The sequence below is a fragment of the Tympanuchus pallidicinctus genome, unplaced genomic scaffold, assembly GCF_026119805.1.
Source record: "Tympanuchus pallidicinctus isolate F22 unplaced genomic scaffold, pur_lepc_1.0 scaffold9, whole genome shotgun sequence".
NCBI lineage: Eukaryota > Metazoa > Chordata > Aves > Galliformes > Phasianidae > Tympanuchus > Tympanuchus pallidicinctus.
The window spans coordinates 15,821,775-15,847,808 of NW_026294813.1; the positions used below are offsets into that span (position 1 = coordinate 15,821,775).

The 26,034-nt window shown below is 46.3% G+C and overlaps 2 protein-coding genes across 3 annotated transcripts in view; one reads left to right on the forward strand and one right to left on the reverse strand.

Moving 5' to 3' along the window:
* RPP25L (ribonuclease P/MRP subunit p25 like) overlaps window positions 1-26,034 on the forward strand; it is an 85,015-nt gene that overhangs the window by 16,641 nt on the left and 42,340 nt on the right. The gene's annotated exons all lie outside the window — the stretch shown is intronic.
* DNAI1 (dynein axonemal intermediate chain 1) overlaps window positions 1-26,034 on the reverse strand; it is a 134,921-nt gene that overhangs the window by 10,487 nt on the left and 98,400 nt on the right. For both annotated transcript variants that reach the window (XM_052670112.1, XM_052670111.1), the window contains one exon: window positions 13,394-13,579. In XM_052670112.1, coding sequence (XP_052526072.1) covers window positions 13,394-13,579 — 186 coding nt within the window. The remainder of the gene's footprint in view (window positions 1-13,393; window positions 13,580-26,034) is intronic.

Consider the following 26,034-nt stretch of genomic DNA (forward strand, 5'->3'; position numbering starts at 1 on the left):
CTTGTCATGTGGATGAGCATCAAAATTCTGAAGAAAGGCAATAACCCAACTATGTGAGAAGGCTCCCCCAGGAGAGTAAAGCCCAAGAAAGCTACAGGGTGCAAGGGTGTTAATCACACTCAACTCCTGTGCAGTGCTATACAGTAAGACTAGTGGCCAGTCTAGTAATGTTCAGTATATTGTGTGCTACAGTGGATAAAGCTTAAGTAGATTTCTTCGGAAGGACCTAATGCAAACAGGCTGCTCAATGGCTGTATGAGCTAATTAAGAAACACAAGGTGAGAGCAGTTAATGAAAGATTTGTGAGGTGGAAGCTAAAAGAGGCTGAACCTTCTCACCTCCTGTCCCTAGGGCTATCTGCTGTCACATACACAGTCACTTGAAAAAAAAGAAAAGGAGCTTCCTAGGGAGAAAAGAGGTAAGATAAGGAGACGTTGGCTATGCTGGCTCAGTGCTTCTGTTCACTGCCCCTGGTGATGAAAAAAAAAGGATTATAAAAATCTTAATTTTCAGTTAATGGATAGAAGAATTCCAGGTTCACCTAAGGGAAGGGAAGTAGAAGATAGTTTGCCTGAAAAGAGATGGCAATAAACCAAATTGAGCCCACCAGAGACTACCAAGATGGCTTGGGGCTAGAGAGCCTGAGGAGGCACTGCTGGAGCTGAGATGGTTTAGCCCAGAGCAGGGAGCTTTGGGGACCTAACAGGAGCCTGCCTGCACCCTGGAAGGGGGTAGCAAGGACACAAAGAACAGATCTTCACAGGAGTACACAGCAGGAAAATGAGACACAACAGCCACAAAATCAAACAGATTCTGCCTTCAACCTAGTCAGGACTGGAGCAATTCTGCCCTCCATAGGGCAATTCCCAGCCCCTGGGGAATGCTGGCACACTGTACCAAAGGACAGATTGTCCAGACCTCTCTTCCCAGGGATCCCAAGCCTGGAGGTAGATGTACCAATCTGAAGACTGCTGTCAGGGAAGAATGAAAAGAGGAAGGAAGAAGGTCTTTCAGTGACAACCACGAAGCAGTGGAGAATGCCCGTGGAGAGCAGATGGACAGAGGACCCAGGAGAACACTGTGTCTTTGAGAGATTACACCCCAGGGACCAGGAGGTGAGGACAACTTCCCTGTGATTACTAACTGGGAAAGCTCCAGCCTGAAATAAACTAAGATGGGAGATTATGTGCCCCCCATGCTTGTGGGGCAAGTATATCTTTTCCGACTAGGCTTATTTCAATGGTAGACAGGGGATAACACTGATTTAATGTGTCTTGTCCTTGACAGACCTGTGCTCGCTGTTACAGTAACACCTTGTTATCTCTGAGTGCTTACAGTTTGATTTTCTAACACATGAGCTAGTAAAAAAGCCAGAGTCTAGGAGTCTAGGAGTCTGTAAATCTCTTCATATAAAGCAACCTGGGCTGTTCCAAGCTGTGAACCTCTCTTTATAAAAGCTGCAAATCTTTCTCTGTAATGCTATCCATCAATCCCAGATCACTTCAGGAAAACCAAAGGCAGAAGCAGATTTAATAGAAGTCATGGAATCTTTGCAATTCACACAGCAACAGTCAGTAAACTCATCACACCAATGACTTCTCTTTAGGCTAAAACACAACAGGGAGCTTTGACATGAAGGAGTTTGGGGGGATGCAGACATGCTAGTGTTGCTCTAAATGTGCAGGCTCTTGTCCATGTTTGAAAATGTTTAGCTGCAGTCAGCTGCGAAATCCTGTTATATCTATTTTCTGCTAATTTAAAGAGCCTTCCACTGTTGCAAATCCCTTCCATTTGCAGGTGCTTTTAGGCTGAGATCAAGTCATAGCTTAATTTATTTGCAGAGCTCTGAAGAGCTCCATGAAATTATGTTTTCCAGACCTCGGATCAACCTTGTTGTTCCTCCTAGACTTAGTTTGCATTTTTCATCACCTCCACTGAAGTGTCAAACCCAGAGATGCGTGCTTCAGCCAGCGATGGATTTACTACTGCTGCTCGCAGGGAGCAGTTTCATTCCTGCTCTGAATTACCCCGAGAGGCAGGCAGGCCGTGTCTGGCTCTGTGGTTCAGCATCATGTTGGGAGTTCTTGCTTTCCTCTACAACCTTCAATCCTCTTTTTGCTCCTCCAGTTCCAGCATGAATTCCCTTCTCCCTCTTTTCCCAGCCCCTGGGCTGCAGGAGGCATCAAGGATGCCGTGCTTTCATAGCACAGCTTTTCTCCTTGAACAAGCAGTTGCAATTGAAACCCAAGTGCCTTTTGCTCCCTGGCTCTGCTCTATTACAAACACTAACTGTGCAGCAAACCCCGGTGCTTTTTTTTTTAATGACTTGAAAGAAACTAAATTATTAACATCCTGCACTCCCACTGGCTGCCCTGTGGTTTGTCCAGGCCAGATAAAATGAGCATCTCTGAGTTCCTTTCCCTGGCTTAGCAAGTTCCTTCCAAGCAAATCAGAGTGGGAGACCTTACCCTCCAGTCTCAGCTGCAGTCACGCACTCAATTTCAGGTCATTTTGGTTTTGGTACCTGACTTTTGACACCAACTCAACATCATCACCAGGAAGACGGAGGAGGCAGGCGCATAAAGGAGCAGAGACCAAGCGGAGACCAAGCTCACACCAGTGCTCCTGCTGTGCTCCTGGGACTTCCCCTTTCCTGCAGATTCTGATCCTCGGAATATCAGCAATATCAGCAACAAGTGCTGAGACTTCAGCCCTAGCAAGGCACTGGCCGGAATGCACTCAGCACAGGCTGGCAGAGAGGCAATGCCTTTTATTAGCTGAACTAATATCTAGAAAATAAAGCACAAGCTGTAGGGCACATGCACTTGTCTTTTCTTCTCACGTATGTTTGTCTAATAAAGGATGTTATCTCCTCCTGCCCACAGGCGTTGGCTTACTGACAGTGTTAGACCATCCTGGACACAACAGCCACAGCCCATTGGAGAGGCAGCTGTCTTCACACTGTCTTGACCTAGCAGGCGTAATCCGAAGCACTTGTCTTGGGGAATATCAAAGGACGACGGGGTTTGAAAAGCTGAAAATGGCAAATGTGGTAACGATGCTAAAAAAAACTCAGACCCATCAGCTTATCCTCGCTTTCCAGGAGATGTGTGGAACAAGTCAACAATCTGTTTGTAAGTACCTGCAAGGAGATGCACTGCGGCTAACAAGGATTTGTACCATATAAAGTCACAGTCTGATTTAATTTTGCAACACAATAGATCCTGTGTACAGGAAAGACACAGATGACATTTGTCTCAACTTTAGGAGAGGCCACCACCTACTGTTGATCCTCAGGTAGAGCATAAGATCTAGGTAAGATGGGCTAAAATTGGCAAAACCTGTCCTAATGCCAGTTCCCAGAGCTGCCAGCACAGAGGGCTGTATTGCCTGTAACACACATGGTTCACAGCTACTGGAGCCACTGGAGCCAGCGCTCCTGCTGAGCTTGGACACTGGGACAGATGGGAAGGCTGCAGGTGTCCAGGAAGGTAGAATGGGAATTTAAACCATGCAGCAAGGTCATGGCTCATGGGATCCAGACTGGGATGGGCTTCATCCCAAGGACATGAGGAACACCACAGCTAAGAAAGATCTGAGCTGACCAGGATGGGGGTGAGGAGCTCAGAGTTCCCTAGATCAGAAGCTGTGGAATCAGGATGCAGGACTAGGGGATATCAGGGGGGCTTTGCCCTAAGATCGCCCTGCACAGTCAGCATTAGGCATTCCACATCACAGAAACAGCCAGTGAATCTAAGGGTAGCAGCTTCCCTCTGGGAAAGCTTTTAAGCTGCTGTGATTGCCACTCCTGCAGCCAGCAGCACTGCCATGCAGCCCCTCTTCTCCTCGACTCTGCAAGGAAGGCACTTCTCTTCCTTTTTGCCTGGGATAAAAATAATCCTCTTGCGTCAGCTCCATCACCATGAACATTTTATTCATCTTCAATTCCTTCCTTTCTCTCATTTAAACAATTCCCCATTGAGCCCATCAAATTAATTTGAGCAACAACCATTATTTGGCCAGCCTGCTGGTGCAGGTGTCTCCTTTTCTTTCAGAGGAGGCTGGTGGATGGCATGAGTGTGCTTGGCATGGGCTGGGAGCAGCACAGGCTGATCAGCTCAGCGCAGTGACACAGAGGTTTAGCAGGGGCAAAAGGCTCTATAAATCTCTGCATCCAGAGTCAAGCAGGCAAAGTCTGCAAGCAAGGGACATTTTGCAGCCGTGTGTTTGGGATGTATTTTACAGCCTTATAGGCACACTTGCCCTCTCTGTCTCCCCTGGCAGCTTGAGCACTTTTCAGCCCAGGCTGGCTGTTTGGGGAAGGCTGCGTCAGCCTCTGGCAGCAGCCTGGGAGGAGTTACTGGGATATGCCACATCTCAAGCTGTTCCTCTGGCCCTTGTAGCCACAATCCTTCCACTCCAGGCCATGTCAAATTTCCTGACTTTGTTGCTGCAGCAGATGCCAAAGGCTCTCCAAGGGGTGACAATGCACAGGAATAAGATACGCAACATCACAAGCAACAAAAAGCTCGAAGAAGAGTAAAAGCCCATTTTCTGTGAGCTCTGCACTTGCTTGTGGCACTGGCACTGCTCAGGTCAGTGGAGCAATGCAAAAAAAACACAGCTGGGCCAGGCCATGAAGACCTGGGTCATCATGGTCATTCCTGCTGAGTGAATCCTGTCCCTTCATCCAGCTTTCTTCTGGTGATGAACAACGCAGGGAGATGGGAGGCCTCAGAAAGTACTGGGCCTTGGTGGGACAGGGTTCTCCACTACCACACCCCAACATCAGCTCCTCTGCTGAGGTATGAGTGTGTCAGATGTATTCCCAAAGCACTCATGGAGGGCATAAGGAGAAGAGGGGCTGTGGGGAAGCAGATCCATGATGGCTGAGCATGGAAAGGCAGGCAGCATCCCAAACAGCCTGCTTCACTGGTGCTGCCAAGGGCATGCTTTGAGAGCAGCCTGTTCCCATGGGGCTTTGGCTGGTGTGAGCTCACTCTGCCTTTGTGCTGGGGCTGTCATTCACCTACAGAAGTGGTGGTTTCTACGGATCTCCCAGTTTTCTGGAAAGGATTTAAATCATGTGCACAGAAAGGAACACACAGAGGGTAGCTAAAGAAAGAAACAGGGAAGAGAGGCAAGCCAAGCTGCCTGAGGGGCTGGGAAGTGCCTCTCCTGCCATCACGCTGAGCTGTGCCCACTTCTCTGTGCCAAACAGCTCTCTGTGAGGTGTGGGAGAAAGCAGAGAACTTCAGCTCTGAGGAGCTGTGGAAGCTGAACAGACACACTCAGGCAATCTCAAAACGAAAGCTTTCTGAGGATGTAAATCAGGACTCCTTATTCTCATGCATTAGGCATTTCCCAGGGCAGGAAGTGATGGGTTCCTCTGACAGCAGAGGAGTGATGCCCAGGCTGCCAGGAGGACGCCAAAGCATAGACACCATCTGTCCATGAGGAAGTGAATGCAAAGCCTTCACACAAAGCAGTTCTTTTGGCAACATAACCACACCAGCGTGGAGAAATGCAAAGAATGGAGTAAAAAAAAGGCACCACCAAAACTGTTCTAATCCAGATTTCAGTTACTCATGGCTACCCAAAAAATAGCAAATTCAATGAAAAGGCACCAGATTTATTTCAGGAGAGGGACATTAGCTCAGTGACTGGATTATTATTGGTCACAAAAACTAATCTTTCCCTAGATCCCTAGCAATGCAGTGAGCAGCCTTGCACCACTTTCAAATGCAGGCCAACCTTTTGTTATGCAGATCTTCAAAGAGGAAAAGTAAGTCAAAACCAGCCCTAGCCCATGTGCTGTTTCCCCCAGACAGCAACCTCAGCATCTCGTAGGATAAAGCTCTTACTTTAGAAATAATTTATAAGCACTATTGAATTTTCCTAAATTGGGACCTTCTCCTGCTCCAATTGACAATGTCACCATTTCACATACTAAACATGCTTCATCCAAACCACTGAGAATTGACTTTAGCTTAAAATAACCTGTAAATACGATGATGTCTCTCCACCAACTGCCAAAGGGAGAGGTCAAAGAAAGTGGCATTACACAACAAAAACAAGATTAGAGCCACGTGGCCAGGAACGATAAAAAGAAGAAAACCCTCAGTTCTTTGACCTTGGGTTTCACCAATCCCACAGTTACCCAGAGCCCTTTTCCCCTTTCACATACTCCAATGCAAACCAGCAGTTGTTTCACTGATTATAATTAAAAAAATGGTTTAATGAAAGAAGAGTCAAGCCTCCTGATGGGCTGTTTGGGTTAGCTCTCCTTGCAGTGCTGTTGTCTAAGTCTGCCAAAACTTTGCCCAGAATCCAGAACTCTTTGTATCTCTAATGTGACACAATGAGACATCTCAATTTGTGCTACAGATCTATCCACTCTCCTAGTGGACATTCCATAATGAATATGCCCAGGACATCCAGACAGATATTCAAAGGCTTCAAATTCTGGTCAAGAAGGATGAGAAACTGCTGAAACAGCTCTCCACTGCTGCACCGCCCCATGATATTATCTTGGGCTTGCAATCCCCAGACAGGAGCTATTCCAGTGGTGGATAATGGAGAAGGATCCTGGGAGGCTGTGGATCTCTCCACAGCGATGTGTTTCTCCAGGCAGTGCAGGAAGCATGCTTTTGCCAGCTCATGTCAATATTCCTCTCAGTAGATGTGAATTTACAATTGTGAGTCACAGTTCTGCATAGCAGAATGGCCAGAGGACTCAGCAATGCTGCACATGCGCTGGCAAGCTCCACACATGGCCTCTTGCTGGCCTCAGTGTGTGCTAGGGCCAGCACTATGGCTGTCTCAGCCATCCTACTCCAACGCAGGCTCAGAGCAGCCCCTCCCTACAGATGTGCCCCTGGACTGTTCATAAGGGTCTTCTGGGTTTCCTTCCACCACCAAGGTCAATACTGGGGCATAGCCGCCCTCCCAGCTCATCCTTCTCCCCTGTATTCTGTCAGCCTTTCTTCTGGATCAGAGCCCGTGCCTGAAGTACCATCCATGCAGAGATCAGGCTGTTGCCTTTCTCCCTGCAGCAACAGTTTGTGTGAGCCTAGCCTAGATGGAAGGTTACAGCACAGGATGCCAGAGAAGGGTGAAAAGCAGGAAAGCACAGATACTTAGGACTCAGTAGACTGGGTTTACATGATGCTTTAATAAGCCAGACATGGGCTATCCAGGCAGAGGGGAAAGCACGGCCACTGTAACTAAGGTACCTCACAGCAGTGTTCTCCTGAGGTCTGTAGGGTTTATGGTCGTTCTAATTGAGATAATTTGGATTTCATCTGCAGCGCTAGTTCTGGGTGAAGAGACAGTCTGAGCTCTCTTACCCCAGCAGGGAAAGAGCTGAGAAAGAGCCAGAACCTCTCCTCTGCAGGTTGAAGCCCTATTCCAGCCCAGGTGAGTGCAGAAAGTGCAGTGAGGCCATTGGGAAAGCACATCATTTGCTGCTGCCCTCCAGACATCATCTGCAAACCTCTGCTCTGCCCAGATACATATAAACCTCAATGGGCAGGTGCTGCTTGTGGTTGGTCACCAAGAATTCTCCTAATCCAAGATAGTGACTTAAAGGAGAGCCCTGACTCTCTCCTTGGCAGCAACATGCAGGAACAGCACATGTAGCTCATGGTCATGGCACCTGAGTGTTTCACAGCTACCACAGAACTGGGGCACCCCTGCAGCATCCTGAGCCACCAGGAAATGAAGGTTTTAGGGCAGTGAACTCCGGAGTTAAAGCAAACTAGTGCTTGCTTACTGCTGAGATGTTGTGCATCACAGTCTAAATCATCTGTCCTTAGATGAACTATGCAGGCAATACAGAGAGCTGTGAAAGGGCAGACGTAGGGTTTCACAAGTCCCTGGATCCACCTCACAGTGCTCACCTGCTCCCCTAGCAGTGCACAGAGCAGCTATCTGCAACCAGCCCAAATAACATGGGGAGGACTGAAAGGAAATCAAAAAGCTTTGACAAACCTCAGAGGAAGAAAAGACATCAAGCTGCAGGTCAGTTTTCATGAGATTCAAGCTTATTTGCATGTGCCTCCTTATCAGGGGGCCAAGCTGCATCCAGAGGCAACAGCTCTGATGCAGGCAAGACTCAGCAGCGCTTTGTGCCGAATTCCTCCAGCACTGCTTGTGCTCAGTGCTTTTGGGTCACTGCGCAATTAGCCAGCCCTGAAGAGACACAAGGAAATCCTGCCATCGCTCAAGCTGCACAGAAGTGACTGTGTGAATCTCAATGACAAAGCAGCATTTGCATGAAAACAGCAGGACTGGGAATAGCACCACTAAGTACGAAACTCCCGAAACATTTGGAAAGGAAAGGTGAGTGGTTTTCTCTAAAATGGAATGATAATGCTTCAGAGCTGTTGAAATAATAACTTTGGAGACAAAATGTGCTTTCTTCAGAGCAACAGCACTCACTAGTTCAGCACTGATGTAACCTTGGAAAGTGCATCTAATCTGAGGCTTCTGTAAACACAAACTAGCCCCACAAGCAGATGGGTAGCACATCCTGGGACAGAAGGAGGGAGTACAGGTTTCTCTCCCTGTGCTGGTCGGGTTCATCCGCAGCAGATGCTGCAACACCCCCTGCAGCAACCAGAAGCAGCATCACTGCAGCCAGCATTGGACTCACACATGTGCCTGCAAGTACAGAGGCTGAAATAATCATCCTAGATAATCCAGCATAAATACCCAAGACAAGCACCAGACCAAGAGGCTGGATGCCTCTCTGGCACTGTCCAAGAAATTTCATTTAGCCTCAGCAAATGCAGTTTTACACTCTTTCTTTGACTTGCTTTCTTGTCTTCTTCCACTCTGCCATGCTCTCCCAACATTTCTGAAAACACTTTCAGTTTTTTTATTCCCTCGTGTTTGCCTTTGGACATGATGGGTTGTACTAGGCTATTTCAGCTGTGTTTTTTAAAAACAAACCTAAGCCCATAAGCAGCTACATTCTTCTGGCTGTGATGACAAAATGCTTTAATTTCTTTTCAGGAATGAAACTCGAAAGGCTTACTAATTAAACAGCTCTGCCAGCAATGCTTCCCTCGGGTGAACTCAACCACCAAGGTCGTTATAAATTAGGAACTATATTTTATTAGTTAAACAACTCTGCTGTAATATCTAAGGAGCACTTAGAGTCCAAAAGTGGCCTGGATGACAGCAAAGAGCCACTTATTCCTGGTGCTGCATCATAAAATGCTGCAAGCACTTCTGCCCCACCTCTGTGCTCTCAGCAGAAGGATCCAAATCAGCTTGGGCAGCAGTATATCTGTTGTCACGAGCCTTCTGCCCAAGCAGGGGTGGATGCTTAGGGAGCTGGGTGCTTGGCATATACAGTGCAGGGCCATGCTGGTGGCAGTTTGAATGCAAACTTCAATTTTGCGATGATGATTGCTAGCTCCTCTCTCTGCTTGTGGTTGCTCTTCCCACAGGGTTTGTGCTCAGCCATTTCCCTCCCCAGCTTCCATGCTCTCCAGGCTCTTGGAGCTGATACTTAGCAGTTCCCTGATATTTAATGTGTTCCCCGAGCCTGCTATGATCTAAGGACACAAGAGTGATAGGCATAGAAAGCCTCTACCAGGCTCACAACCCAGGAAAATACAGCTTGCTACCTTAAGGCATGGAGAAGTCCCTGCCCCAGAGACCTCAGCTTGTGGGGAGGACTCCAGGCCCCAGATTAATGGAGTGAGGATGTAGGATGCTTGCTCTGCTTGGCACAACACTCTGTGACCAGCGTGTGCACAGATGTGCCCTCAGCACAGCCTGGTAGGTGGCAGAGTCCCTGTCTCTGGCTTTCTCTCAACATCAAGGGTAACTGTTCCTGTGTGCCACTAAAGGAATTGGGAGGCAGAAGCTCACAGGGAGTTTCAGGCATTTTTGAAGCTGTTAGACTCTCTGTCTTGGTGAAAGTCACTTCTAAAAATGCTACCTGAGTGCTTTCAAAAAGTTCCCTTGGCTTTTTCTGCCAAGTGCTCACAAACTGGGCTATGATATTGCTGCTGACAGCAAAACTTGGACTATTAAATAACACTTCTTAAAGATCCCAAAGCATTTTACAAACATGAGCTAATTAAGCCACACATCAAGCTAGGAAATTATTTTTTGAGCTCTTGAGCCTCCCCTTATATCTCAAGGATGTGAACAAAAGAATGAACTAAAGCCTGATGAGAACCCAAGAGTCCTGACTCTGCCCATTTCCAGTAACCCATCACACTATTAATTATCAGGCAAACCAAAATACATTCAGAGATGCTGAAATCCCACTGGGATGAAGTTAGCCCAGCATCTCCCAGTGAGCCCTATCCTGGAAGCCCAGCAGCAGCCAAGCAGTGCACAGCACGTGGAGCAGACAGCACCATGTCTATTTTTAGGGAAAGAAAGAGAGTTAGGAATGACATGTGGCTATTAAGAGCTCTCCCTACAAAAGGTGATTAGTCTGCTAGTCATACCTGTCAAAAGCTGCTATCCCAGATGTGTGGGATGCTGGCAAAGATGCTTCACAGGCAAACCCCTGTGACACTGAAACAGAGAGGCTGTGGGATGTAGATGAATCCCATTGACACACTCAGCTCTGCAAGATCATTCTACCTCTGAAGGAGACAGCGGACACAAGCCAAGCAGCTGAGTTAGCAGGTGCTGCAGCTGATTTGAAGGCGACAGCCCCCAGGAACACCATCTCCGGTTCCTTCTGGGTTTGAGGTAGGTTTCGCTATAGGGCTCTGCAGGGATTTGGCCAATGGCAATCTGAGGGGCATTAAAAAAAAAGTGTGGCCAGTAGGTGAGTGAGGCCTCACCTGGACTATTGTGTCCAATTCTGGGCTCCCTGGTACAAAAAAGATGGGCATCTCCTGGAAAGAGTTGAGTGGAGGGCCACAGAGATGATAAAGGGCCTGGAGCATCTCTCTTACAAGGAAAGGCTGAGTGAACTGAGTTTGTTCAGCCTTGAAAAAAGGAAGACTGAGAGGGAATCTGATCAATGTCTGTAAGTATCTAAGGTGTGGGAGGCAAAGGGACAAGGCCAGACTCCTTTCAGCAATGCATGGCGATAGGACCAGGGGAAACAGCCACAAATTGAAGCACAGAAAGTTCTGCACAAATGTGCATAAGAACTTCTTCATGGTAAGGGTGACAGAGCACTGGAACAGGCTGCCCAGGGGGTTGTGAAGTCTCCTTCTCTGGAGATACTCAAGACCCGCCTGTATGCCTACCTGTGCAAACCGGTCTAGAGAGCCTGCTTTGGCAAGGGGATTGCATTAGATGATCTCCAGAGGTCCATTTCAGCCCCTGTATTTCTGTGATTCTGTGATTCTGTGATCAGGAACTGGAGAGTCTGGACTGGGGAATCCAGATGTTCACCGAGGTGCAAACAGGTCTGTCTTCCTGCATGAGACAGTAGGGATGCAAGGGCTCCTTCACATCTGTCTAGACTCTCTGCAATTTTAAGGATATACGGATTTTCTGCTCCTGTAACTCTGGTGACTCCCACAAAAGAGGAAGAAGTTAAGATATTTTAGGGAGGAAAGCTGACAGCACAAGGTAAGGGTTTAAAGAGCACACTGATTTGATCTTCAAAGGGACTGGGATCAATGCTTTTAAAGTACATCTGGATCCCCATGGCGAGGTGACACTTGTGCAACTATAGCTAGAGGTTTGCATGATGCACGTGGAGCTGGTACAGCAATGAGGAGGACAGGAGATGCAGCGGATGGCACTGCTTGCTCTGCCAGGACTTCACTTACTTCTTTCAAATCACCTTTTCGCAATAGCTAACACTCCTCACCATAGTGCTGTAGGCACCATCATCTGGCGACAAAGGATGGGCCTGGCAACCCTGTTCACTTGTCCATTTGCAATCCATCACCACCACTCTGCTTCCACCCTGTATGACATCTGTTTTAATTTCTCTTCACTCTCTGAGAAGAGCTGGCTGTAACCAGGGGAGTTGCACACATCACCAGCCATGCCTAAACATCCCTGCTTTTTCTCCATATGTGGAGGAAATATTTAATTCAGTGTTCAGTGCCCTTTCAAACCAAACCAAGAAATGGAAGATAGATAGCTTAATAACGCCAGAGCAACAAAGTCTATTTCCATCCCATTATGTTGCTTGGGATATGGTACCTATAGGTTAAGGTCAGCAGTAAGTGATTGTGCCACCTGTGAGCTCAGCTTTGTCAAGCAATTTGCCTCTGTGGAAAGTTTGTAAAAGAAGAGAATTTAAGAGTTAGTGACATTTATGCCTGTGTGGAGGGCTGCTGCTGGCCACAAGGAGTGGAGAAGACATTCAGATTTATTCTGACCCATGGCAAAGTATTGCTGGGTGCTCCTCACCCCACAGCTAAATGTCTGGTTGGTGGGTAGTCACATCTGTGTCTGTAAACCATCTGCATTGGTGAGCCCTATGAAACCAGTGCCAGTGGTAGACAGAGTGCTCACCCACATCAGGAAGGACTCATAAATCAGCTTGTCCCCAGTCGAGTTGGTAGTAGCCCTGAGAGACTGGGTTATCTCAGATTGTAGTTTTGATAGAAATACAGAAGCATGGATCTTATGAGACACTCTCCTCCACAGCTCCATCACTTTTAAATAGACTGCCATGTTGTTCAGTTTTCTATGCTCTCTCAGCACAAGGAGGGTTGTATTTCCAGTGGTGTCTAGAAGAAAGGACTTTTTGAAAATCAGTCAGAATGTTCTGGACTGACACTGGGGTGATTCATTTCTGGCCAAAGACCTCACCTTACACAGCTGACTGTTAGAATATATAAAACCTTTGGAGGTACATAAATAAAAAATGATCATCTTGAGATATTGCTTTTTTGGATCAGTTCTAACAAGCCTGAAACTGAAGAAGTTCTATTAAGCAAGGGACAAGTGGCTATGAGAATTACATGGGGTCAGAAATGATGCTGCATTTGCAGCAATACAGTCTGTGACTGGAGGAAACCCAGAAAGTCTAATAAAGGAACTGTGTGGGAGATCTTCAGCATACTGCAAGACTGGCACTCATGTCTGGGTGGGAAAAGGGGCTCTTCCAACTCATACAAGTATCTTATTGCTGTCTCTTAGGACTAGGATCCCAAGACACCTTGCTAAATAAAGATAGCACTTGCTCATTTACAGGAGGGGGGACATAATGGTCAGGGCACAGGCTTTGATGATCCAAAAGAGCAATACAGGCAGCACGGGCTCTGCAGGAGGTCTCAGGGAGGAGCTGATATCATCTCTACTCAAGTTTCCAGGAGTTTTGCAAACAAAACCCAAAGCTCGGAAAAGATAGGATGTTTGGGAAACCTATGAAGCACAGAGCAGAGAGAACAGCGAAGGCATGAAGAGACCTGCTGTGGTTTGGTCCCTCAGCTGTACCTACCTTGGGCATCTTGCGCAGATTGGGGGAGAGCTTCAGGCAGTTAATCTGGCCTCGCTCATCTCCGATGATGACAACAGGGTACACGGGGTTAAACTGGATATGGGTTATTTTATTTTTCTTCTTGGCCACCACTACCTGGCTGCAGAGAGCTTCATACTTATTAACGTTTAGATCAAACACATGGGCCTGGGAAGAAAATAAAAAAAAGACAACACAGAAGAGATTAGTTGGGCAAGAAGAAGCCTCAGCAGAAGAATTGTGCCTGAAGAAATCACAGAAAGAAAAGGTTCTAGGGAAAGGTAACTTCAGCATACAATTAGCATCTGACTTCAGAAGCTTCATAATCTTGTAAGCAATCTATGTCCAGAAGCTGCCTGCTGCTTCTGAGGGACCATCCCCTTACTTCAGGAACGCATGGGGTAAGGACCCATTCTCTGATGTTTGGGCAAGCTCTTCTCAAGGCTCCAGCTGATCTGGACTGGAGACAGCTCAAATCTGGCATTGCTAGCCCACGGGTCCTAACCTCCCTTCCCAGTGCTGCAAGCAATGACTCAACCAGGTGTGAAACCACAGTCTAACACAGACTGACTCACAAAGTGGGAAATGCTGTCAGAAATATTGATTACCCTTTATTACAGACCTTTCTAATATCTCCAGCTTAATAATAACAATTAAGAGTCAGATCAGCAATTAATAGGGAAATAATGTGAACATGGTCAGTAAGATTCAGGATGCACCTTGGGATGAAGCACAGGCAAATGCTGCAAAGCGCAGGACAGCATGGGGGCAGCAGCCTGTTCCAGACCAGATGCTGTAGATGCTGTGCCAGCACGGCACTCCCATGGCACTTAAAGTCAAGGGCTGGGCAAGTGAGAAAGTCAAAGAAAGAAGGTGAGAGACCTCTAGCATGGACCCCAGAGCTATGGCACTGAAAACTGCATGACAGAGAATGTTTCAGCACGACTCAGGTGGAAACAGTGGAACATACTCAAGAGAATATGTTAACATTGTCTCCCAATAATTGCAATTAGCTCCTGTCAGTGCTACAGCCTGCAAAGGCTAATAAAACATGATGTTCCTCACCAGCGCTGAAGGACTCTCCAGCGTGCTGGGCTCCCACCTCGAATCCACTGGGTAGACTTCCAGCTTTATTTTTCTTTCCCCTTTATTACCTTCAGAAAAACTAACGAAGAGCAAGTACAGTGGGAATATGGGAGAAATTAGAATTGAACTTTATCTGCATCTACTGCCAGCTGTGTCTTGTTTACCAGCAGCTAGGAGTCAGGTGACATGTACTGTTTCAACACTGTGCCAGGCTCACAGTTTCAATCTAGGAATTATATGAAATCTGACAGCAGTATCCTATAAAAGCCTTTTCCAAAGAGCATGAAGGATTGTGTATCAAATCATTATGTGTACTTTCTCATCATGCACAACCAAGTTGGTGAATTTTATCTGCATCTGTGTAAAGCAAAGAGGTTCCAGGACACATGTCCCAGGTGATCTCAAACACCACTGTGTCTCTAGAGCTCATTTGTGATGTCCTTGTCCTGGGCTGGGGAATCAAGCTAAGATTTCATAGCTGCAAAAAATATGACAAGGAGGAACACCCCCAGAATTGAAGTAAGACTTTTCTGGACAGGGAAGAGCTTGGGAAGTGCACAAGCTTCTCATGTGTTTTAGAGAAATCCACAGCAGTTTGTAATTCAAGGAGGGGATTCAAAGCATCAGACACAGATAAAAATCTGCAGTTTGTAGAGACTTTCCCTTTCCCCCATCATCGAGAAAACAGATTGGGAAAAAATTATTTCACTAAAATTTCAGATGCCAGTACTGAATTCTGAATCTAGACCAAAAACTTGAGGTTCCACACTCTGGCCAAAGTAATCCCAATTTCCAGCTCTAGGCATAAAAAGTTTGTGTCCTGGCTTGCATTCTGCTGTCTTCCTATCTCTGAAAAGAAGCAAGCTCTCTCTTAAGTGCATCAACCCCACATGACCCACACACACCAAAGGTTTAATTGCTTGCCTTCACAGAATACATATTTATTAATTTAAGGGCATGATTCACTTCTCCCGCCAATGACAGAAGCTCAGTACTTAGTAACCTGAGAGCCCAGGAAATGTCCATTGCTAGAGGAGCACCAATTAATCCAGATTTAAAACAGGCAGCATAGAATTAATGGCCAGGCTTCATTTCAGCAACAAGATCTGTTTTACAGGGCTGTCAAAGTATCACACCTGCACAACATAGCCAGAAGCACAGGGTAGCAAGGATGGCATGGTCTGAAGGCTCTGTTTTGGAATGCTGGGCAATGTAAATTACTCTGGGTGAGGCTGTTTTTCTAAAATGCCACTGACAGCCCAGACATGCAGAATGCCTAGGACAAGAACTCAAAACTATAAGCAGAGTGGAGAAGGTCAAAAGCAAGCAAGTTTATGAATGTTCCTACTATAAAACTCTTCTTTTATGAGCTTCTAAACAAATGGGCTTGTTTTCTTTCGCCAAGGGAATCATGGAAAAGAACAAACAATTCCAGTTCTCCAGTTGGAAGTATCAGCTTCGTATCAGCTGGCAGACTCTACAGATGGAGGGGTGGACCACAGGCATTAGGAAGGACTTCAGAGGTTTGATGACAGGCACTCTGAGGGGAGGGGGAAATGGGGTCAGACCAACTCAGTTACTGATGCCTTGGGAGTATCCTAAAAGGGTACACACAACACTTGAGGCAGCCTCATGGTGCCATAAAGCAGCAGAGCTGACAGTGACCGGCACTGGCCGCAGATTGGCGTGGGGTTTGGGGAAAGACTTTCTGCCCTAAGAAGACTGAAACCCCGCAGCTGTCCTTGAGGTTCTTAATGCCAGCTGCTGGGATCATGGGATTAAAGATATGGAGACAGCTCCAGCTGCATCTCCCATCCCAGAGAGTCACCAGCAGCACACAGCACCTCTCCATCACTCCAGTGACCTCCAGTGACCTTCACCTCTCCAGATGTAGCTGACCCCTGACCTCCAAAGACAGCCTCTCGGGTTTCACAAGATGAGCCCTCTCTGGGTGCACAGCACAGGTAGGCGCCACTTCAGCCTGCATGTGACTCCAGCATCAGACCCATAGTGGCAGAGTTGCCACACACATGTAAGACACACACACACAGTGCAAATTGCTCTGATGAGGGTCAATATTGGCACAACTTTCCAACACGGCAGACAAATGCATTTCCACGCTTACTGACACGATGATGTTGCATCATCATGGACCCCTAGAAGCTGTTTCCACCCATCCAGTTTTCCTCACTCAGTGCCATAGCAGCACCCAAGCTTGTACCTCCAGCAAAGCAGTAAGGCAGTAATGCTTCACAGAATGTGAAACTTCACATTTCAGTGAATCCATGGAGAAAACAGTGATTTGCTTCTGGTCCTCAAAGCAGAAAGTATAACTTTCTTGCTTTTTTCTGATACTTCCTGCGTATCCTGCAGGAGCAAACCACAGGTCTGTAGGGGTGACAACCTGGCTGCCTGGAGACCACAGGAGGCATCATCATTCATGCTAACAAGCACTGAGAAAATGGGAAAGGGCATTTCAGTTCTCTTACTATAGATTGCTTAGGAACAATATGTGGCCACTTCCCTAGAGGAGCATAAATCAGACCCTGAGAACAAGAAACCTGTGGAGAGGTACAGAGAGAGGTAAAGGAAATCTGAAAATTGCTGTAATGGGAGAGAGCAAGAATCCCCATCTGCAGTCCCCGGCCTAGCTGCAGAGAAGAAAGCACTAGTTAGTAACTAGCAACTCCAACAGCTCTTTTATTTATGGTCCTTGTAAAACTGTGCACTGACCCCAAAGAAACAGGAGAACAATTACCACACTCCGAATGAAGCCCAATGTGTTCAGTTAGGCAGTTCCTCACAGCGTGGGGATTTATGAGCTGGTTTCAACAGCTGCCAGAGGAAACCTGGACTCACAGCCCCAGAGAGCCTGACACTGATGGTAGATGTGCTAGGCAGATGTTCAAAGCAAACTTTCCCTAGACGGAAGGGAAAAGCCTCTGGTAAGTCAGCAGCCCCTGAAGAGAAGCACTGAAGTTAAGCAGACTCCCAGTTATTTCTGAGATGGGATCGGGGGAATCCTGAAACCTCTGTCACATGCTTTTAATCAATAAAAATGTTTCTTTTAATTATGATCAAGGTAACAGCAGAGCCTCCATGCTTGATGTACTGGCAATAATGGCTATCACTGCTGTGTTAGTGTTGCAGAAAATATTTAACACAAATGAGCTGCTTTGATGCCTGACTTTCAGACAGCTGGAGAAGAAATCCAGCTCAGTCACATCCAGAATCGTGCAAATACATCCCACAACCAATAGCTCCCCACTGAGACTCTGCATGGCCACTCTGTAAGCTTGGCACAGCGTAAATCCAGGGCTATTGCTATAGCTCCAGCATCAAACCATGTTCTCAATTTCAAAGACTTCATGTCTCCCTGCTCACTCTGCAAACTATACCTTTAACCCAAAGGCCAGCCCAAGCTCCCACAGCCAGCAGCTGTAGCAGCTTCAAGGTGATCCACATCCCTCTGCTCTCACCCAGCTGTCATCCACTGTCCTACAGCACAGCAGCCTACTCAACTTTCGTGACCTATGAAGATGGGAGCCCACAAACTACCCAGACCTTTACCGCATGCCTCAAACAGAAGCTGTCCTTTCCTCCTGAATTTACAAGGCCTCATACCCCACCAGAGGCCAGAACAGTGCCAGTGTGCTCAAAAACAAGCTGGTACCAACCAAAACCCATGCTAGGGGAAACTGTACGTATGTAAGAGCACAGCAGATGTACCTGGTAACTTGGCAACAAAGAACAAAATTGGTGCAAGAGCAAAAGGCGAGGGATGATTTAATATCATGCTGCATATCACGCTGCCCTTTACCTGTTGACATCTCTTTCACTGCTTGACTTTAACTGTGTGATGGATTTCCCTAATTTCCTTGACTGAATCATGATACCTCACCCACTGGCAAACGCCACAGATGACTTGTTTCAAATTCTCAAGTCGCATATTTAACAGGTTGGCAGGTGACCCCCAACCCTTGCACTGGAACTTCCTAAAGGCACTGCGCTGGCAGAGCAGGCCCTGTACCAGACCTACAGATACATTCTAGGATTGGGCCCAGCTCTGTTACACCAATCTGTGTGCTAGCTTTGAGCTCAGGAAGATGAGCAGGCATCCATGAAATCTACTGCTTGGTCTGGATAGGTTCACCATCCAGGGCTGGCTGCACACCCTGGAGTGCAGGAGAACACCAAACACATTCCCCAGGTCTGCAGTATCTCAGCGCTGCAGCATCTCTGCATGCTGCTCTGGGGTGCACAATAGTAAGAAGAGAAGTTCTGTACCACCTGGCTTAACACAGGGCTGGAGGGGAGAGCTTCTCTTTAGGGTTTCATCTCTCTTCTCTTGTTCATTCACTAAGAACTGGGTCATTCCTGATTTGACATGGTAGGAAAACAACCTCAGCCGATTTGACTCAGCTCCCACAAGGCAGCAGGAAACCAAAGCTTCAGCATGTGGAAGAGCTGTTATTCATTCAGACAGGCTGAGGACCATTTAACCTCCTCAGAAAACCCTGTCACATTGTTTTACAAGAAAGTGCTCATGTATCTGAGCTAATTTTCCTGTCAGTCAGCACTTCCTGCCAACCAGTTCTGCTCTGGCAGTCTCAGTGATTATGATAATCTGCGTGTCTTGGTCCTGCACACTCCCGAATGCTGTTATCTGGTGCTAAATAGCTGACGCATCATACACCAGAGCTGGTTGCACTTCAGTTTGGTCTAATAAGATTTTCTTATGTTGCCAATGACTCTTTTAATTTTTCCTCTCTAACATTAATAGCATGCATTGGAATGAATCAGAGATTGAGCTAGTATTTCTCAGACCTCCTCACAAAGCCTCCTTTTGCTGCCTGGTATTATACTAAATTTAATTTGTTACTTTTCAGATTGCTTCTGAAAGGTGAAAGCCAAAGAGAGAAACTAATCTGCAGTGAACTTGTGTGATGCCAGCGTGGCAGAAGCAGTCGGTACCTCCACACTGTGCTGCCATCCCTTCTCTAACAGAAGAGATGTCCAGCACATCCAGTCTGAACCCCACTGGTGCTCCTGGGGTGGGTGCCCCCAGCATCTCCCAGGAACTGAGCTGGAAGCACAGCTGCAGTGTTGGCAGGAGCATGGTGGTGCAGCCAGTCCCAGCCTTATGGTCCTGCTGCTTCCCAGTTAGTGCTCATTTAATATTGCACATTTGGTTTGTGTCTTTATTGAATTTCATCTCAATGACTGCAAACTGCTGCTGAGGCTGTTGAGCTCATTTACAGTTTCAGTTCTGGCACTAAAGCACTTTTAAGTCTCATCCGCTTAGTCCTACCATAATTGTTGCTGGTTTCAGCTCCAGTCCCAGTCCTTGCACAGACTGCTGAGGATGATTTCCACTGTGCCACATCCATCTTCTCACCTTTCTTTATGGATTTGTGTTCCTGAAGCCACCCTCTATAGATGTTTTGTACCAGGGCTGTTACTCTCAAAAACTGTATTAGATCAGTTTTACATGATATGGCCTTACAAAAGCCTTTCTGGACTGGTTGCTCTTTGACCTAGAAGTGCTTACAAATATACCATTTAGTATCTTTCTGGATAGTGTATTTACGCTGCCTAATCTTTCCTGTACTGTCATGCTCTTGAAGACTGGCCAGAAAGTCTTTCCTTCAGTCCTCAAACACTTCCCTACTCTGATATCCCATATCAGATAGCTGGTGAAGAACCGAGAGGCTGTTTCAACCAGCTCCTTACTGGTTACTGGGCAATGCCACATGAATACATGCCAGTTGTGCCAGCACCCCTGCTGCATTCCTACAGTGACCCACAGCCCAGCCCCTGGTGTCAGGCTGAGACTGCCTCTTCTTAGATCAGGATCAGGCTCCATCCCTTCCCATGTCCTGGCTCCTGGCTATGCCCCAAACAGTAGGCAGTGGTTGCTGGAGTGGGTGAGAAGACAGGCAATGGTGCAAGCACAGGCAGCACAGAGTCCGATGGGGTATGCAGTCCCTGCTGTCTGCCACTGTCTGCCCTGTGGCAGGCCAGCAAAGCTGTTCATAAGACAGATATTGAACTGCCATGGCTGGGAGACTGGCATTTAAAAAGAACGAGCACAGATTTCAGATTGTTGTAAAATGCCAAACAATAAACATTAAGGCTCATGAGCTGCTGCCTCTGTACAGGAGGATGGGGCATACAGATGATGGGGTCTTGGTGGCCTTAATGCCAACTGTCGCCACTTGCAAATTCAAACCTAAGTGAGGGGTCATTCTTAGTGGCTGCTGATAGCAAAGAGTAGAAAAGCATCTATAAGCAGCTTTCTAAACTCTCTCAAATACTCCTGATAGGCTCAATAAGCAAAGTCATGCAAAGTCAAACAGGCTAATCAAAGATATCTTTGGAGATGCTGCCCAAGGCATTTGTCCCTACACATACATTCATACAAGCAGAAAAGAGCAAACTTGGTTCCTGTGAGGCTGAATGAACTAGTTAGTCTCAGCGGGTGGGTTTTGTTTAAATACTGTATTTCATAACCTGAAAGAGCAATAGCTACAGTAATGAAAAATTGGCCTGGGAGCATCTGAATAAAAAACAATCCATGCAAAAAAAAAAAAAAAAAACACCACTGATGAAAGAGATTTAAATCCATCGGTTTGTTTTTTCACCAAAAATAACCATTGTGCTCACAGAACTGCCTCACCAGTGACACAGTTGCTATGGGACATGAGGCAGTGAGCAGATATGTCCTGAGCTGCCTGATGCATCTGCAGGTCTGGAGCCCACTAGTACACCCCATGATAGCACAGGAGCTGCAGCAGGATAGAGGTGAGGAAATCAGACCCTGTACAAACACAGCAAAGCCTTCTGGACTTAGAGCAATTGCAGGGGAGAGAACTCCTATTGCAAAGAGAACGTGCTGGCTGGAGAAAGAGAAGCAAGTGCAGCCTGGTTGGCACAGAGTAAGAGGAAGGCAGCATTAATCCTACGGACTCTGCCCATCTACCTCACTTAGCTTTGTCATGTCACCAGCCCTTGTTCTAAAGCAGACAGGAGTCTGCCCATCCATCCACATCAATCTTAAAGATTCAGCAGGGAATAAGAAAGAGCCTTTTATGTTTTGTGGTGGAAGAAAATGAACAGTTTTACTGGAAAACAACCACTTCGCTGTGAATGCAATTTAGAAGCCATTTTAAGAAAGTCTGTACCTGCTTCAGCCTGCTCAGAGGTCCTTCTTGCATGATGAGAAAGACCTGTACTCACTATTTTCACACCCTGGTGATTGTTCAGGCCTACAGACATAGTGGAGGCCATGCAAGGCTTAGGTAGACTACTACAGAAGCACAGAAGGAAAGACATGGACATGGCAGGGAAAGACATCTGCAGCCATTGGGAGTTCACAGCCCTCATTTTCTTGGGCAAAAGCATTGACAAATGCCGAGAGGTCTGCCAGTATGCCTGATTCATGTTCAATAAGGTGAGGCAGGAGAAGGTCCAACACACCCAAAGAAATACCAGCGTACCTGAAATGTTAGGCAAGGCTCTTATTTGCAAAGTCACACAAGTTTTAAAGACAGAGAGATTGGTTTTTGTTTCAAATCAAAGTTAAATAGGCAGAAAGTCTCGGTGAATTGTTCTATAAACACACACACAGCAGTGCTTGACAAGTGTTTTTCTCCTAACTGGGAAATGATGGCTATCAAGATGACATGCATTTCTTCAGCATCTTACCCTGTACATGAGACACGACAGAAACCTGGTCTTCAAACAGTTGCTCAGTAAAATATGTTTATATCATCAGGATAGGGTATACTATTTTCCTGAGAAGCATAAGGTGTTAGTTTCTTGAAGGTTTGGGTCATCTCAAGGATTTCATATCTTGAAAGTGAACAGCTTCAGTAACGGGGGAAGGGCCACGGAGCATATGTCTGAGTGGCTTTCTCTGCAGAGCGCACACTCAGATGACATTTATCTTGAAGCTATCAATATTTACTAAGAATAACTGTAACATCATCCTCCCCTTGCTGTATTAGTCATGAAGGACACAAACCACAAAAACAGAAGAGCAAATGGACTTGCACTTAGTACATGCCTTCTGTTGTAAAAGCCCTGGGATCCTCCTTCTCACATGAAGATGTAGTGTATCAGGGTTAGGAGATAATTCAGGCTATAAGAGACTCCCAGAAGCCTCTAGTCCAACCTTCTGAGATCATATGTGGTTGTTCAGGGCTCTGCCCAACCTGGTCTTTAAGAACTCTGTGCACAGAGACGGCAGACCCTCTTTGAGTAAGATGCTGCACTGCCTGACTGCCTTCATGATGAAAAGGTTTTTCCTTATACCCAGTCCAAAGCACTCGTTTCAACTCATTCCGACTGTTGTTACAGAGTCATAGAATGGTTTGGGTTGCAAGGGACCTTAAACACCATCCAGTTCCAACTCCTCTGCTATAGGCATGGACACTTTCTACTACATCAAGATGTACAGTGGCCCATCCAGCCAGTCCTTGAACATCTCTAGGGACGGGGCATCTACAGTTTCTCCAGGCAGCCTACTCCAATCTTGTACGAAAGAATTTATTCCGAATTTCAAGAGTCATCCTTTCATGTGCTGCTCTGAAGAACCTGGCTCTAACTTCCTGATGACCTACTTATAGGCACTGACAGTTTGCTGTTAGGTATCTGCAAAGTCATCCCTTTTCCAGACTGACCAAACCCAGCTTGACAGCACCATTACTCATTCCACAAGGTGGCTGTGGCCTCTAGCCTGGGATCCAGACATTTGGGAAAACTTGCAACAGGAGTCTCCGGCTTTTTTAACAAGCATAACAACTCTTGGATCAATTCAGAAGGAGAAAACATGAGTGAGCCAGACTCGGAGTTCTGTGCCACGGCTGTTGCACAGCACAACCTGCCAACATCATTTCCTTTCTCAAGGAAAGGAAGTAAAGAATCCTGAGAGAGAAATTTCAGGTCTGAGTCCTGCTTTTATATGTTTTGATATTTATTTCTGCTTTAAGTGTTACTTTGAGGCCCAAACCAAGATCCCAAATAAAAATCCAGCTGAATGCCACAGGGACTGAATCCCACTCCCACCCATTTCCCTGTCTTGTATCCTTACAATAAGATGGACAGCATCGCTAGATCTCTTGCTCCCTAAATGTAGGAGTTAGGCATCCAAATCCACCTCCACAGTACTTTACTATTTCCAAAGCAGGCCTCACGTCTCAGCTATTCTTTTTATTTCATGTCAGGATTCTACCATTTACAACCTAAAGCCATGGAAACAAGGTGTTATCTAACCTCATTTTATTTCATTGCTAATCATACTGATATTTGTACCCAAGTCCCTGCAGGAGTCAGCCTGGAGGGGCCACAGAGCTGCAGGCAGCCAACTATGCTGCAGGACTCATGTTCAGAAATAACACGTATCTCCACCTGCCTGCTTTAGGAAACACTGTGGAGTCTTCAAGGAATATCCTGTCATCTGAAACACAATCACAGTACAGAACTGCATCAGACTTAGCAAACTGACTAAAACCAAAGCCAAATGCTCACTAGCAACCACTCTGAGCTCACCCATACAACCAGCTGACTGTCTACCCTTTTAAAATCAAGCCCCTTATTTAGCTATAGAATTGTGAGCTTCTTTTCAGGCAGTGTTGGCACAGATGTGCATGTCTCAGTTTACTTTATTTCAATTTTCATCGCAAGCCATTTATGCTCACTCTGAAATAAAACGGCCATCAGGCAGAGCAGGACACTAAGGAAATTATCCAGAACATGACAAACAGAAGCATTTACTGTCCACTGCACCAGCTGCAGAATGTGCTCACTTGGTTATTTATGAAGAGGTGGTGCTGTCTGAAGCAGACGCCCAGATGCCAACGCATAGAATTTAATATAATGCTTCAGATATTTACAGCTTTTCTTAAATATGCACCTCTTGGAGTCATGTGTATCAGGAGATTGTTAGAACAATTTTCAAGTCAGTCTAATCAACAGGGAGGCCAATACAAACATTCTGGACACATCAGCTTGAGTAAAGAAATGTGTTTTTCAAAATATAACCAACATCCCTATAAGAATGAAATGAGGGCCTGATCCCATCTCCAGGCAACCTTCAGGTACTGCAGGTATAATTATACGTGGACGCAAAATTAGATGCTGTTTCTGAGCAGGAGGCCTTTAATGTTTTATTTCCTGGCTGCATGTCCTGTAGTTTTCTATATCCTGTTAATGTATATGTTTTCTCCAGCATTAGTAGAGCCTGTCCTTTGCAAAGTGCTGAGTTACTCCCAAAGAGTGAGTTCTACTACAAAGTGGAATATCCTCCAGAATGAAAAGGTTGTAAACAACCACTTCTACTGAAGATCTAACAGATCTTGTTTGAAACAGAAGCTAAACCATATCTCAGACCTATCTTGCTGGTTAGTGCAGAGGACCAGGATTGCTTTCAGCATGAGTCCCGGCCAGTCTACTGCAACAGCAAAGCAGCTCTTACCTCAATCTTTCCTTCTATATAGCCCCATGATGGGCTCTCCCTGGCTGATGGTCACTTTTGAGAGATTAAAGGCATAGAGCAAAATGAGATCCTACTACACACAAAATATCCTAGGTGCAGCACTGCCAAACAAGGTAGTTTTCTGTCCCACCCACAGCCCCCAAGAACTCTAGGCTCATAGATGATGCAGCTAGTGTGTCTCTGCAGCAACATAATTAGAACCATCACAGCAGTGGCTAAGACAAGAGCTGGGATGGAAACACCTCACTGCACATTTCAAGTCCATAGGAGCTTCTCTGCAATGAGTAAAGCTCTGACAAAGAACCTGGCTCAAGTGAGTAGTGCCCAGGGTGTCTCACTGCCTGCAGACATTTCTTCCTCTTCCCCACAGTTAGATGCCAGGACACAAATAGACTACACATGTCTCTGCTCTGCTCAGCCCAGCTTTCAATGAACTCTGTCCAGGTTTGGGACTCAGATAAGTATTCTTGTAGGGAACACACTAGGTATATGGGAGAAGGGGAACACATAAAAGGCCCAAGCTATCCTCCCACAGATGGAAAAGCACCAGCACTGCTTTCTTCAGGCTGCAGTAACCTTAGGGAGGCCCAGGTGCACCAGTAAAGTTATCTCCATTGCTTAGTGAGACAAATCCTCAGCCTCAGCCACTGTATCAGTGAAATGAATTTTCTGCTACAATATAAAGGTTAAACTGCAATAAAGCTGCTAATTCAGCGATACGGATATATAAAGGCCATCTTTTTTCTGGAGTAATTTGGCCAAACTGCATAGACTTTCCAATCTACATCAGCAGAACATGCAGCCTGTGGTGACAGAGCAATGTGGTCTTACAGTAGAAAAACACTATTGACAGATAGCTACGTGCCCTGGCTACTTGCCAGGCCCAAATTAACCATCTGAGCTACCAGAACGGATGGCTAGGGGCAAAAATATAACTGCCATCATCTCAACATTAGAATTGTTCTAAGTACTTCATTATCAAGTCATTACTCTTGAAGACAGCCTGACAGAGGAGGAAAATGCTGATTTCATTTCATTT